This window comes from Ixodes scapularis, unplaced genomic scaffold (genome assembly GCF_016920785.2).
Source record: "Ixodes scapularis isolate PalLabHiFi unplaced genomic scaffold, ASM1692078v2 PGA_scaffold13__105_contigs__length_92229423, whole genome shotgun sequence".
Classification (NCBI taxonomy): Eukaryota; Metazoa; Arthropoda; class Arachnida; order Ixodida; family Ixodidae; genus Ixodes; species Ixodes scapularis.
The window spans coordinates 55,701,547-55,716,971 of NW_024609839.1; the positions used below are offsets into that span (position 1 = coordinate 55,701,547).

At 47.5% G+C, this 15,425-nt stretch overlaps 1 protein-coding gene across 1 annotated transcript in view; it reads left to right on the forward strand.

Annotated features, from left to right (window-relative positions):
• Window positions 1–15,425, forward strand: part of LOC120848846 — an 81,354-nt gene that overhangs the window by 13,169 nt on the left and 52,760 nt on the right. The window contains exon 2 of the mRNA XM_042289640.1: window positions 490–654. Coding sequence (XP_042145574.1) covers window positions 520–654 — 135 coding nt within the window. The 5' untranslated portion in view covers window positions 490–519. The remainder of the gene's footprint in view (window positions 1–489; window positions 655–15,425) is intronic.

The following is a 15,425-nucleotide window of genomic DNA, read 5'->3' on the forward strand; positions in this document are numbered from 1 at the left end:
GAGTTGCAGTGAGAAATCAGCCCCTGCACTCTGATGGTAAGTTCGGCGTTCCCTCTCCTTTCCAAATGAAGATAGCTGCACGACGACCATTCCAAGAATCGGTTTCTGCTCGCCGCCATCTTTGTCTCCTTGGCTGTGGAACGCGTTTTGAGCCTGCGCTATGTCCCTCTTTGGCGAAGTAGTAGATTTCGTTTATTGTATGCTCCCGGTGGCTGCATTTTTCGCCTAGTGATGGAAAGCGCTGGAAAGATGTGTAGACAGTGATTCTAAACAAATGGCTACTGACTCCAAGCCACGTTGTTTTAAAGTTTTTTTTTCTCAAATTAACATATGGTTATAAGCTAAACAAACTTTGTGTCTTTTAACGTCCATACCTTCGAAGTACCGTACGGCGCAGGCATTAGTTTGTTGTCCATCACCTTCCTTCCGGTCGGTAACTCGCCAATCGTGCATTAATACCGACTGCATTTATTTTGCACCTTTCCACAGAATCTCTTGAGATAATATCATCGCACCACCATGGCGATGCCATTCAAAGTGAATCGGAGTGTGTCTATGGATGATGCCGAGCGGGAGTTTTGCTGCCGTCTCGTCTGCCTTTTGGTCTGTCTCCATTACCTAAGAAGACTGCAGCATCGTGCGACCATCGCTGGGGTGAGTTTTGTATTTTTGCCGCTGTCATTGTTCAACAAGCGAGTAGCAATCTCCAACTGAAGGTCCCTCTAGCTCGCATAAAACTGCGGTGACACTGCCGACAGAAGCTTGCCCCCCCCCCCCTTACACACGAAAAAAAAAAAAAAAAAAAACATTACTGCTTTTTATAGCAAACATGAACAACTATGCATCGTTGTACGCTAACCCTACACTCTAAAAAAAAAAGGTGTCGATTTAACTCTTTTTGGAGTGTAACTGGCTTGTCACAGAATCCACTCTTTTAAAGAGTAACTATAACTCTTCGGACGCAAGTGTATGTTTAACTCTTCCATACAAGTGTTCATTTAACTCTTCTACAGAGAGTCACGCCAATACCTTTGTGAGAGTCAGGGCTACTCTTTTGATGTGTAAGTGTAAGTGTTACCTTCACTCCTTTGTGTAGAGTAACTATAACTCCATGAGAAGTGTTGCCTAAACTCTTTGATGAGAGTAAATTTCACTTTTTTGTGTAGAGTGACTATAACTCTATCAGAAGTGTTGCCGAAACTCCTTGTTGACGAGTGAAGGATACTCTCCAGGAAGAGTTACCTCCATTCCTTCGTGTAGGGTAACTACAACTCTATTACAATGTTGCCTGAACTCTGTATTCAAGAGTTACGCGTACTCGCCAGGAAGAGTTACCCTCACTCCATCGTGTAGAGTAGCCACAACTCTATTAGAAGTGTTGCCTAAACTCTGTATCCACTCGTTTGTGGAGAGTAATGACAACTCCATTAGAAGTGTTGCCTGAACTCTATATTTAAGAGTTAAGCACGGTCTCCAGGAAGGGTAGTTTTAGCGTTATTGTGGAGTAAATACAACTCCATTTGAATTGTACCTTGAGCCCGTATTAAAGAGTTAACTCTGCTCTCTACCAAGAGTTAATGTCACATAGCAGCACACTTGAGCAGTTTGTATGACCCCTCCTTAGATAGTACTTAACTCTTTAATACAGAGTTTAGGCAACACTTGAATGGGACTGTAATTACTCTACAGAAATAATTGTGTGCAGTAAGTACAGACCCATCTGATGTGTTGCCTAAACTCTGTAGAAAAGAATTAGCACTCTCTTCAGGAAACCCTAAAATCTAAAAGCAGCTATGTACATGTTCACAAGGAGATGGGTGCAAAGGAAAAGTGGAACTGCAGCTGAAAAATGACGAAATATAAAGCATGAGCCTGCAGAGAGGCTATAGGTTCTCATAAAAATTCAGCACTGAAATAAAACAGTAGAATAGAGTTTAATAAACCAAAATTTTAATTTCAGCACATGGCAAAAAAGACAAAACCGGCACACAAATTTCCTATGGCTAACAAGTTTTTTTTAACTTCGTGATCAAGTCTAAAGCCAAGACGGACTTTATTTGTACTTCAAATTAATGAAGTGCCCAATCACTACGAGTGACCGGCTTGCTTTTTGACGGTAAGAAATGTCGTCGACTCCGTGCGATGCAAGAACGAGCGCTGCACCAGCCCGTCACCTCAAAGGAGTGGTCCTCCAACACCACAGTTATGACACTTGAGTCCTCTTCGTCAATTCTCGTCACCGGACAGGTCGATCGGCCGTGTCCCTCCTCCTGTGAAGAATGAATGCTTAAATGCAGAGTCAGCAATATTAAAAGAGAGGAAACAGCTCGCGAAGTGCTTTTAGTTAATACCAGTGCACTCATTTGCGAGACAATAGACCATTTTCGAAAATCCCAGGAGTCATTCATAGGATGCGCTCCAATAATTGGCTGGGGCTCGCTTTCTTGCCGATTGAATAAGGGTCCCAACCGAACACTAAAGGCCGGTTCACACATGCAGCGAAGCGCTGATGTAGCGCTGCTCACGTGCCGTCAGCTACTTGCCGTCTGCCATGAGCAACAGTTTCGACGGTGCGATACAAAGCTGGTGAACGCTGCCGTCAGCACGCGCTTAGCGCGAGGTCAGCGCTATGCTTAGAGCGCTCCGCTGCATGTGTGAACAGGCCTTAAGGCAGCACTGATTGCTAGCTCGCTCAGTCGCAAAAATCCAAAACCGTTCGTATCCCCTGCTATGAACACCTAAGAGAAAGATAACCACATCCCTCGCTCTCTCTCTATTTGTTTCCTTTGTATGCAACAGCAGCCATAAGCGGTTGCATTAATTTATGGTATCCTCAAGTTTGCACCCCATCAGAAAAAGGGGGCAAGGAGAGGGGGCAGTTCTCTCCCCCTTCTCCCTGACTTTTGGAACAATTATAACAGGCAATATGGGAGTGAGGGACAGAGTTTAGCTTCCTTGCACATCACCCCTCCACCTTCCAAACAGTAGCAAATCAGCTGGCCTCTGCCCATAGCGGTGCAAGACATAGCTTTATTATATAGACACTAGACTGAGGGGTAGGACGAATGCAATTTCTTAACGTCTGCATTTGTCCAAGTGGCATACAATATGTTAGGAACATTTTTATAGATAAATTAGTGTAAACAACGTATTGCGTTTCAGTGCTGACTGCCATCATATTATAGTTTATTTCACAACTTTAGAAAGGAAGCTAACGAATGCAAGTAACATCCAAGTTTGGGGAGACCAATCATTAAATATTGTAACTACAGCTCTACAAGGGGATAATTCGCCATAAAGTACCATTGAACCTTAATAAAAAAAAAAGTTGTACCTACTAAAATTCTCCAATTCTAAACAAAACAAAACAAGAAGAAAAAGAAATTTAAAAGTAGGCCATACCAAGAACATACAAATTAAGATTGGCGAGTATTAAAATAACTGATAAATATGCTACATGTCAAAACAACATGCATCGCGGCGAGCTCAAGTTCTACCACAACCGACACTACTAGAAAGTCAACGAGCTGCTCATGTGTGCCAATTCATCGTGCTGCTGCGCAATAGATGTGGGCTCTATGTTTTTTATTGCATGCGGATGAACTGGTTGCACCACTCTGAATGCAGGGGCAGGCACACGCATTGAAAGCTCGAATTTAGAGCTCTTTTTTTTTCTCCACGTAGTAGAAAGGTTAATCTATAAGTTGCTTAGCACTACTCTGGCAGCATCACAGCGTCTCTCAATCCTTCATCTAAACTTAAAACATGTTTATTGCAACCTCGACATTTAAGTTCACACCTATGTTTCTACGTTGATTTGAAAGAAAAAAATAAACAGCTTTAAGGAATTGCGGTGTTTGCGGCGCAGAAACATGTAGTTATAAATGTACGCATATGGGGGGGGGGGGGGGGGGGGGGGAGGGGGGGGCCCTCTATATTATGTATTTATTCATTTATTTATTTATTTATTCAAGTTCCCTTAATTAAAGGCCGCTGTACAGTTCGCGCTTTCCACTTTTTCTGCATTTCCTCCTCTCCTGCCCTCCTTTCCTTCCTTCACCGCCCTCCCCCACCTGTTTGCCGCCCTCCCCCGAGGGGGGCAACATGGAGAATGGATTAGGAGACGCCTCCGTTAATCCGGCTTAACCCGCCGAAGAGGGGGCCTGCTGCTAGACTAAAAATTATTTCGCTGCTCGAAAAAAAAAAACAAAAAAAAAAACGCCGCGGGCAGCGATTGTGTGCGCTTTGCCGGATGCGCAACGCTCCGTCCGCCTTGAACAAGCTTGTATGCATTGGACTAACCTTTTTTGAAGTGCGGCAGGTTTAGTGTAGGTCCTGTCATATGGTCCTGCAAGACTTCCCTGTCCGCCACAAGCTAGCCAATAATTCAAGAACATAACGACGGCAGCGTAGTCAAACAGTGTAAAATAAAATGTATATAATATTTCTAAGAACACTGCTTGGCTTTCATATTCTTAGCGCAGCCAATAATCGTAATCAAACTATTTTTATGATTGAAGACAACTCGTCGTGCATCGACCCCAAGATTACGCTTACGTGAAACATGATTCGGCGCGGGAGCGGCTCGAGTCACCGTAAACAATTTTTTTTTTTTGAACGTGGATTTTGCTTTTTTTAATTTAGGTGAAGCACCACTGGCAGAACACGAATCGCATACTTGGAAGGTATATACCGTCTGAAAACTCATATAGCTGGTTCAGTGAATGCAATACTATCGCATTCGTTGAAGCTTGATTTGTTGATTCGAACTTCAACAAATCAAACGCACCCATTCTCCCTATTCCTGTTTACCCAGTCATAGTCGTTCCCTCACGATGCAATACGAGTACAAGTAACTGCAGTTTATGCATTGTTGACGTTAATTGGACAGCCGTGATCACACGGTTTTTAGAAGCGCTATAGAACGAGCACAAGCGTGGAATTCCGGTACACTGATTCATTTCTGTCTCACCGCCGTGACGCCACACGAGAAAAGCGATTTCGTTCTGTCTGTGAAATTAGGAACAAAGAAATCAAGCTATAATCCCGGTAATAAAACAAATGGAAATGGATCTCTGCAGTCAATACCCAACCGTTTGCGAGGTGACTAGGCGAAAGCATATATTACCTCCGTGCCTTTACGCTCTGCACACTGCCAGAGAGAGTCATACAAACTCCTTGGAGCTATTGTCAACACGATTGCGTTTGCAAGCCTCTAGTTTGACTAGGCTGGGATTCGTCCCTTTCATAGCTCTCTATGAAACGAGAAAGGTAGATACTTTTCTACATTGGGTGGGTTTGCCCGGGGCCTCCAGTTATTTACGGCCAAAATCACACTGGAGGCGCTTCAGCAATGTTCACTCTGGTCGACACACGTGCACACTAAAAATGCCAGTCGTCTGCCTTCCCAAAAGATACTTGAAGAGCCAATCATAGAGACCAACGGATAACGAGGCCGAAATTATGCTTATACCTCAAAAAAAGTATAACACAAATTTGGCCTCGTCATTCCCAAACTGGTTGCCGGACGAAATTCTCTATGCGTATTGTAAGCCAGGGTTGGTAATAGTAACATAAGATACGTACGGCAGAATTCCCTGCCATAAATAAAATGATTTGGCTAACGCTAATGTAACGCGAAATAGGTGCAAAGAAATTTGCAAAAGGGAGCGTAAACCGAAAAAAAGAAAAAAAAAGACAGAAGAAAAGGAGAAGTAATAATAATTTAAAAAAAAAAATCTCTGGCGACGTGTCCAAAAAAAAGTTCTGTTCATGTGATTTTTATTGTCACGTGACCGAACAAAAAAAATAAACGAAATAAAAAAAGAACACGAGAAAAAATCATCCCCTGCCCGGTTTCAAAGCTAGGCCCTCTTGATCGTGAAACTAGCGCGCTATTCGTTGCGCCTAGTTGCGCCGACATAACTTTTTGTTTTCTTTCTTTATTGCAAGTTGCGCCAACATAACTCTGCCTGTAATGCTCGCGGATTTTTACATCATAGGAGAAAGCTTAGGTGCCTTCGTAGTTTTTCATGTATGTGTTATTTTTATTTGTGGCAAGAGTTCACGTTCCAGAATGCTTTTAGAGTTTTGGAGCAAAACGAGTTTTCTTCATCCGAGTCACCTTCTAGAGCCAGTAGACCGCACTGGGTCGTCCAGCTAATCAAGCAGCTATTTTCAAATTCTCTGACGTGCCCGTCCTCGCCTCCGAGGTCGCCGTTTGACAAGCCTATCTTCCACCTGGTAGCCGGAACCTCAACGGCAGCTATGTTCCGTCCCCACTCCCTCTCGAGAGGATGGCCTCGCCCCAAGGCTAATCCCCTTCTCTAGACACCCTTTCCACCCAACGCTGGCCCTTTCCCTCCCCGTCTCCAGCTTCGGGAGAGAAGGTTCTTCCCTGCAGAACGTCCCGTTTGTACAGCGGCCTTTAAAGGCCCTCGTTGAGGGCATTACATAAGGGGGGGTACATAACACGAGAGTAGAAAACAGTAACAACGACATATGCGGATACATGGGGTGCTGCAAAACAACGTGGCATCGCCACGAGCAACGGCAATACACAAATTAGACAAGTTATAAATCAAATCGCTGGCCTCCCCTTCAGCTCACCAGTGTCAAATGTACTTTTAAATTATCAGTCCAATAAATACCCTGTTATACAAACAAAATATGACAGTTCAACGGAACATGATGCTTGAATCAATAAATCACTCACGTAAAAAAAAAAAACTTGTCGAGTAAAGACGATTACTGGCAAATACGCTCGCATAGCGCAGTGACATAGCTGACACTCCACAACCACCCGACTAGCTGAATCTTGGCAAAGAAGGACTACTCAACGCCCCGTGCAATTCGGCTTTGGACATACTGGGAGGACTTTACTACAGCACACATCTACCTTCAAGAAGAGAGCCATATTTTAACAGAAAAAATGAACTAAATGACTTCAAACACGAAAATACCCAATCAGAACGTCTCTCACAGACTATTGGAATAAAAAGCATTTACAAATAACGCTGTACAGGACCTTTCAGGCCGATCGCTGTGGACTACACGCGGGACTCGTCGGAGACTCCCGGCCCAGAGTTAGACACGGTTCAAACGGATCGGATCATGACAAAACGTGCATTACGTAGCAAGAACACATGTCTCCGATGGTCAAGAAGAAGGAGAGGATCCTCTCATTGTCACTCACGTGCAAAAGAAAGTGGTCCGTCGTGTCTTCGGTCCGTCGAAGCTGGTGGTGACATGTATGGCCACAACAAAGGAAGATCACCGGTGTGTAGGCGCTGCCGAGAGAATATCCAAGGTCTTGACATTCCGCATGTTGAAGATCGCACTTGGCAATAAACCATCGTTCTTACCGGTTCCAGTTTGGGAAGCGTGGATAAAGGAGATGCCGAGCCGGTTCACCCGATAAAAAAAAAATAATAATAAATGTCCGCTAAGCAATCAAATGAACCTAAACAACTTAAGAAACTGACACCACCGTGTCCTGATATGAGCATGCTCATCTTGCCATTCTTGAAAAGAGCTATCTCTGCCGGAAAAAAAAACTCCATAAATTGCGAAGCGCCTCTGCCCCTTTCCAGTTCGCGGATGCGCGTGTTGGACATTGAGGGGACCGTCCCCACCGTCGTCCAGTCCCTACCTTATCGTTAGGCCTTGGTTCACGCGACTCCACTTTGTGTGAGTGTGTGTGTGTGCGCGCGCTTCGCGGGCTGGACTCCGTCACTCCTAAGCTGAAAGTGAAGAGGAAGCTAAGGTGTTCGGTGAGCCAATCGTACATTTGGCTTTAATCACATGATCACGCTCCCTCCCGTAACCACGCGCAGAGAGCGGAGCACGCGATAACTGGCATGGTGGGCTCGACGGTCTTCCGACACTGTCAGCTTAGGTATCAAGGGCGTCCGCGTCCTCCTTCAAGGACTGGGACGCCGAGTCCCTTAGGCTCACAAGAGATTTGGAGGGATTAGTGATGGTGGGTGGGGAAAACGGGAGGGAAATTATTTTCTCAGCACCTTCTCTTGCCCTTTTCGAGGGAGAGATAGAGCTCTTGCGCCAGGCCGAGGGACCTTCGTAAGCAACCCGTTTCGAGGCCATCGGCGCGCCCCTCCACTACGCTCTTCCCTCTCTCGAATTCGTCGGTTTGTCTCAGCTGGTATTTGCTATCCGGGTAACCAAAAAAACAATATAGTAGAGATTGCTTACACATGATAACTCTAGAACAAGGGGACAAAAAGGAATTGACAGACACGAGCACTGAACTCAGCTTGAAGCCTCATGTCAAAATAAAAAAAAAAGATAATGATAAATCAAATGTCTCCCAACGAAAAGAAAAGGGGTGATATAAATTGCAAGAAGATTGTTGGCCACTTGGCGTTCCCTCAGAGCACCAGTGAAGCTAACTAGCTAATGCCTCAAAATAAACAAAACAGGAGAGCATGCGCTCAAAGAGACATGCACACAAACATGAGGAATGCGCCACATTGGTAGTCTAAAATATCAACGACATGTGGGCGATCGTACGGGTGTAGTATTATAGCCCCACGTGCAGAATCCTTGTACACGCTTGAACCGCCGTTGTCTCATGTCATAACCTAATATCTTGAGGGTCTACAAATGACGGCATGATTACCTTCCACGCGCTCGCGTGCACACTAGCTGTCTCTTAATTAAAAGCAGAATGCTCCGCCGTCACAGTGAGGACCAGGCCACATGATCTGGGAATTCGCGTCATGGGCTTCTGATAAAACTAGCCCTTTGAAGGCAGGGCAAAAGGGCGGGTGCCAGTCGTGGGGCATTTGATATCGGGTGCTTTCTTGCACCACCCGATCGCACATAGGGCATGAACTTTCTGTAAAGCGGTCTTCTTTAGGGAACTTGGCAGTCCACTGTGATAAATGTTCGTACGACCCTTTGCTGGATAAAACACAGATTCCGGGCAAGTAGGAACAGAAAACAGAGGGGAAAAATTTCGAGGTGTTCAAAATCAGTGTAAAGGACGATGACAGTTGCATCAGTGCGTCGTCGCTCGTTTCATCAAATAAGAAATTCAGATTCATTTGTCTTGAGGTATAATAAAGTGTGTATCAGTGGCGTAGCCAGGGAATTTTTTTCATGGGTGTTTTTCTTTGCTTAAGCTGTTTGAAAGACACAAAGAAAAGAAGAGACCGGGAAAAGAAACTGCCCAAACACAATTTTGTTTGCTATTTTCCTGTTTCTTAGACGACAAAAGTCCAACCTTCTTTTCCACCATCTCGTTCGTCCAGTATTTAAAAAAAGGAGAATTTAATGTTAAACGACGAAAGAACGCAGTCAGAAAATATTATAATTGACTTCGAGCAAAAAAGTCTGAACAGGCTCACAAAAAATTACGGTGCGTGCACTTCAATGCGGAACACTCGGGTATCCAATGACTGAATGAAAACTATGGAAAAGTGCCAGAGAATAGCGAAGTTTAGAATACGATTAAACACAAAAACTGCAATGCGCAGAGGGGTAATGAGGGAAGTGAATAGTGAAGCGTCACGCTCATTGCTCCTTCGCGGATCACATTTTTTCAGAAAATATTGTTGTGTAGTCATGTTTTAGGCTATTTACGTTCTTCGTTGTTGTTTTACGAGAAAGTGTGAGAAAAATACCAGTTTCTATCATTTTGTGGGTTCTAAACATTTAGTAGAAGCCGCCGTCGGTCGATTGGAAGAAGTGAGGCCTGGTTCACACTTACAGCTAATGCGCTGTCGCCGAACGGAATTGGCCGCGGCAATGCACAGGGGACGCTACGCCCGGCGGCCGAATTCTTGCAGATTCGCCCGCCGATGCGCAAGTGTGAACCAGGCCTGAGAGTACCCTTTCGGTGCTGATTTGCATATTTCGGTGAATGTTCAAAAGCGCAGCCCCTATTAGCGGCGAGATATTTCGGTGACGCCCTCGTATACGGTTTCCTCTCGTGACGTCATTACCTTACGGACAACAAGTTCGACGGTGTTTATAATTAGCATGGTGGAAGCTATTGCGCTCTGAAACCAACACTACCAACACCGTCAAAATTGAAGTTCTTTCATTACTCTTATTTCTGTCGATAAGAAAACCTTTGCTGACTTCATAGTCACCATTCGGCCAATCGTAGAAGGCCGACCACAGCGACGCTTTTGATCGCACACGTCGCCATCTTTCTGCAAAAACAAGTGTGATCGCGCAGGCACGCGCAACCAAAGCACTACCGAAGCCAGCGAGCTCGCGTTGAAGACGGAGCGTCTGGGGTGCTATGTTGCGCATTTTGCACTCCCAGGAGACTTGGAAGAGGGAAGTGACGTCAACGACACAGCAAACGCAGATTGGATGTTGACAGAAGAAAACGAAATCAACACTCAATCTGCGTTTGCTGTCTCGTTGACGTCACTTCCCTCTCCCTAGTCTCCTGGGAGTGCAAAAAGCGCAACATAGTCCCCCTGGTCTCAGCTTAGAACGGAGTAGCAAACGCCCCTGGGACGTTGAAGCCCTTAGGTGCTTCAACGTCCCAGTATTGGAGTCTAGAAAACAAACGTTCCGATTCAGCGCTGCTAACGAGCATGGTGGCCAGGATTGGCAGCAGGCGGGTTACATCACGATACAAAGCTCTGGGCAAATGCAAGTTGCCTGTACCGCCGAGACGCGCTACGCGGTGCGGTGCCTCCACATCTGTGTCAAAACCAGTACTTCCCCTGCGCGGATCACATTTTTTCAGAAAATATCGTTGTATAGTCATGTTTTAGGCTATTTCCGTTTAAGTTTAAGAAAAAAATACTAGTTTCTATCATTTAGTGGGGTCTAAACATTTAGTGGAAGCCGCCGTCGGTCGATAGAAAGAAGTGAGAGTACCCTTTCGGTGCCGATTTGCATATTTCGGTGAATGTTCAAAAGCGCAGCCCCTATTAGAGGCGAGATGTTTTGGTGGCGCCCTCCTATGGTTTCCTCTCGTGACGTCATTACCTTACGAACAACAAGTTCGACGGTGTTTATAACTAGCATGGTGGAAGCTATTGCGCTAAGCAGGCGGGTTAAGCTAAGCAGGCGGGTTACATTAGGATACAAAGCCTCTAGGCAAATGTACCGCCGAGACGCGCTACGCGGTGCGGTCCCTCCACATCTGTGTCAAAACCAGTACTTCCCCAGGAAGTGTATTTAAGAATGCTCCGCACAGGCCGCCGATTTGATCGAAGTCGAGGCTTGCGACATAGAGACCGACGTCGTTGGCCACAACATCGCACTCGCCTAGGGCGGACGATGCTGCCTGACGAGAATGTGCCGACTCTAGCTGTTGGAGACGGTGATGACACGCTTGAAGTTGTAGGTCAATAATCATTCTTAAAAAAAAGAAAAAAAAAAGAACGTCAAGAACGGCTTGGCTTTTGAACTCATTTTTGAAAAAGTTCCACGACTCACGTGCTCAACGCAAGCATGTAAACATTACCCACTTCGGCGATTAAAGAAGTCAACTAGATACGCTTTGAAACCAAGTGATTATGAGCATTACAAATATGCTTCAACAGTGCATATGCTGTCGCTTTTCTCTGTTGCTTCTTTGCTTTTTTTTTTTTTTTAACGATGGGGATGTTTGTGTGTGTGTGTGTTTTGCATTTTTGTGCCATATTGAAGCTAAATAAGCGCAGGCGAGTGAACCCTAAAAAAAAAAAAAAAAAACGCAGCAAAAAAAAAAAAAAAAAAAAAAACGCTAAGCTCTTTGTTATTTTGTCGTCCGGTTTTCTCCGCATTGTAGGGTTCGTAAAGTCAAATCATTGCTATTTTGGAATTTTGTTGTGCTGCCCTGAAATTGTCGTCGAGTCCTTGACACTCAAAGGGTAGGGGAACTTTAGTTAAGCCGCCTGCATTCTCCGAAGCGAGGCCAGCGTCTTTCGAGGTCAGGATTTCGCGGCTTTTATGACGTCGGGAGCTAAGCCATTCGCACCTGCGAGCCTGAAGAAAGGCTTCGGTTACAAACGTGGCCGAGTTTGGAGAGGGCTGTTCGAAGAGCCGGAGCCGGAGATGTGTTTTTCACGCAGTCCACGGACAGCGTCGTCTTTTTCGTTTTGCTTCGGTATGTTGTGGGCATGCACCGCTCCTCGCCGTAGTGGATTGTCGAAACGAAACACACACACAAAAAATACTGACATTGGAAAAGTGGAAGGGGTAAAGGGTGTGGGCACCCTTTCGGCTCCCCAGCCAAGTTGCCCGACTGCAAGGCAAAGGTGCCGATGTTTTCCCGCGTGGCGGCGACGTCACGCCAGCCACGCGCACGTCGGATGCGCCGCCTTGATAAGGCAGATCAGAGGCGGCGCACGGAGAGTCGCTGCTTGGACTCCGGCAGCGCCGGTAGCAATGTTAATCGTCTTGTCCATGTCCAATTAAATGTAGTTTCTTGTTGTTGAAACCGTCGGCTCCGTGTTATTCCTCCGGGTCGGGTATGCAGCAAGGCAAACCGACCACAATGGCGCCCAACGTGGTATGCTACCCACTCGCAGGAATTTCACGGGGCTTGGTTTCTTCTTTCGGTAAGCCTTTTTCATATTCCCCGTGTTTCCTATCGTTGTCTCGTGCTTCCGTCACGTCCACGTTTGTTGTATTGGCGTGTTTGTGACCGTGTCTTTGTGAACGCGGCAATCGTTTTGCGCGCTTGTGTTGGGTTTTTGGGGGCGTTTCTTTTTTTTGTGCTTGCAGGAATGCTTACGCGACGCAGCACCCGGATGAAAGTCTGGTCCGGTACGTTCGGGTCATGCAAGAGCTCTTCAAGAGGGCGGACCCGAAGTCACCGGAGTCGGACAGAGTAGCTCGGGTCAGAAGACAGTGTCACCCCAGGTACCACGTCTACCTGATCAACCGCACCTTTGAGACCCTTGAAGAGCTAGCCCGGGGCGCCCGCCTCATCGAGGAAGCTCTTCATGCCGAGCGGAACTACGTGCCGCCGCCACCAGCCAAGTACGCGCTCGAACCGGCATGCGCATGGCGGGGCCCCGAGGCCTCCACGCAAGTGGACTGTCCGAACGAGACCTCCCTTCCCCACCACGTCAACCAGGAGAGTTGGCGTGGCATGCATGGTGATATCCCGTGCGGGATAAGCGTATGTTCGCCTAACTCTCCCCGAGAGGTCCCCGGAGGTCACAGCGAGGCCCGTGAGGGTTTCGGGCGGGGGTCGCCACGACAGGTGGGAGGTCGTTGGCCGTGCCCTATCGCAAGCTGGGGCCCAACGGAGATCACCACCCAAGCGAACCATCTTCATCAGTCTGCTCCTGCAAGTGCTGGCGAAAACTGGCACGGTGCGGTCGCAAACCCGCAGCCCAGCAGCATTGACCCCCGCCGCAACGGAACAAGCCCTCCTGACAACAGCCAGTCGCAAGCCTGGTGGAGGCCCTCCCATAGTGGTTCCTTATCCGATCACTGGAGGCGGTCCGACGGGCACCTCGGTGCCGGTGGCCTAAGCAGGCAACTGTCGTCGGACTGCTGCTACGAGTGCGAGCAGCCCGGCCATCACCGAAAGCAGTGTCCAAGACTTCTGGACACTACAAACAAGAGGTGACACGAGACGGCGGCAAAGGGCCGGAACCAGAACCAGGGAAACTACTACGGCCGGCGACGCTGAAACCAGACAGCCACTCGCCGACGGCCGTTGCAGTCCCTGGGAGCAGTGAGGCCGTGGCACAGATTCCATCGGTATGTCGAATCCAGCCCGAGCCTAATATCATTGAACCGCGCATGACGATTTCACTGCTCGATTTTCCCATTGCCGCTCTTTTGGATTCCGGGGCCGCTATCTCGCTCATAGGGGATTTCGTTTTCGAACTCTGCAAAGCAAAAAAGATAAGCCTCCGGGAGTGCAGAACCCGTTTGCAGCTAGCTTCTGGTACAGCGATAACAGCTGGAGGAGCCGTGAGGCTGCAGATTCGGTTTAATGGAAAAAAGCGACGTCAGCGATTTCTTTATATGCCAGGACTTGTGGTACCTGTGATCTTGGGCCGAGATTTCATTACAGGCGAAAGCATGACACTCGACTTTTCTGGTGTTGGATACCGGCTGGGACAACAACGGGAGCTGACTCCGTTTACCAAACGGGAGGACTGCATACCCCGCAAGCTACGTAAGCTTTTCATCCGATACATGCATGACTCTGCTTTGGCAGGACACAGCAGTGGGAGCAAGACTTACGAAAAGTTATCCCAAATTGCTACCTGGCCAGGCATGAGGCAAGATGTGCTCCGATATGCTCGTAGCTGCTCGGTGTGCCAGAAGGCAAAACCACGTGGTGGTCAGGCCCCCGGTCTCATGCAACCAATCGCGAGTCAGAGCCCTTGGCAGATTCGTTGCTGTGACGTCATGGGCCCCTTCCCACGTAGTACCCGTGGCAATCAGTACCTATTCGTAATAACCGACCACTTCACGAAGTGGGTCGAGTTATTCCCTTTGCGGAAGCTAGATTCGCAAAAAATCTGGGATTGTCTACTCGAAACATTGGCTAGGTTTGGCTTTCCCGCACAGCTTGTAAGCGATAATGCCTCCTATCTCACGAGTAAGGTGTTTGTGGACGCATGCGCGGTGCTGGGAATCAAGCACAAAAGAACTTCCCCGTACCACCCGCAAGCAAACATCACGGAAAGGGTAAATCGGAACCTTAAGATGATGCTAGTGGCCTACACCGAGCGCCACAAGGACTGGGACGCGAAACTGCCCGAGCTGGCATTCGCAACCCGTACAACCGCTAATCGGTCAACGGGTCTCACTCCTGCCCAATTAAATTTCGGCAAGAAGCTTGCGTTCCCGCTTTTTAACAGTCTCCTTTCTACACAGTCTGGGGGAAGGCTTCGCCCCTACGTGAAGTTCGCAGAGGACCTGCGAAAGCGCTTCTCCGATAACCTAAGAGAGGCCCGAGAAAATCTCGACGTCGCCCGAGTACAGCAGGCAGAACAGTACAACCAGGGGCGACGTGACTTGCAGTTCGAGGTGGGAGATTTTGTACTCCGGCGTACTCACCCACTGAGTGACGCCGCTCGAGGCTTCGCAGCCTCCCTCGCCAACAGGTGGGAAGGTCCGTTTCGCGTGCGTGAAAAGTGCTCGCCACTCACTTACAAACTAGTTAACTGTGAGTCTAGTGAGGAAACCGGACCTGTTCATGTCACCGACCTTAAACGATTTTTCCAAGCAGAAGACGAAGATTCCTCGCAGGACCGGAACGACACTGACGGCAGTCCCGTTCCGGAAACCCCCTTGTCTTCACCAAGGCGGCGGTATAACCTGCGACGTCGGTGACACCAAAGAGAGAGGAACCTTTTTTTTTTTTTTTTTTTTGTCTCCTTGGCTTTGCCTTTCTCGCATTTTGGGGGTAGTTTTCTACTTCCACGGATCTGCCCCTTTTTCAAGAGAGGGGGGGAGAAGATTGTGTGCCCACCTCAGAT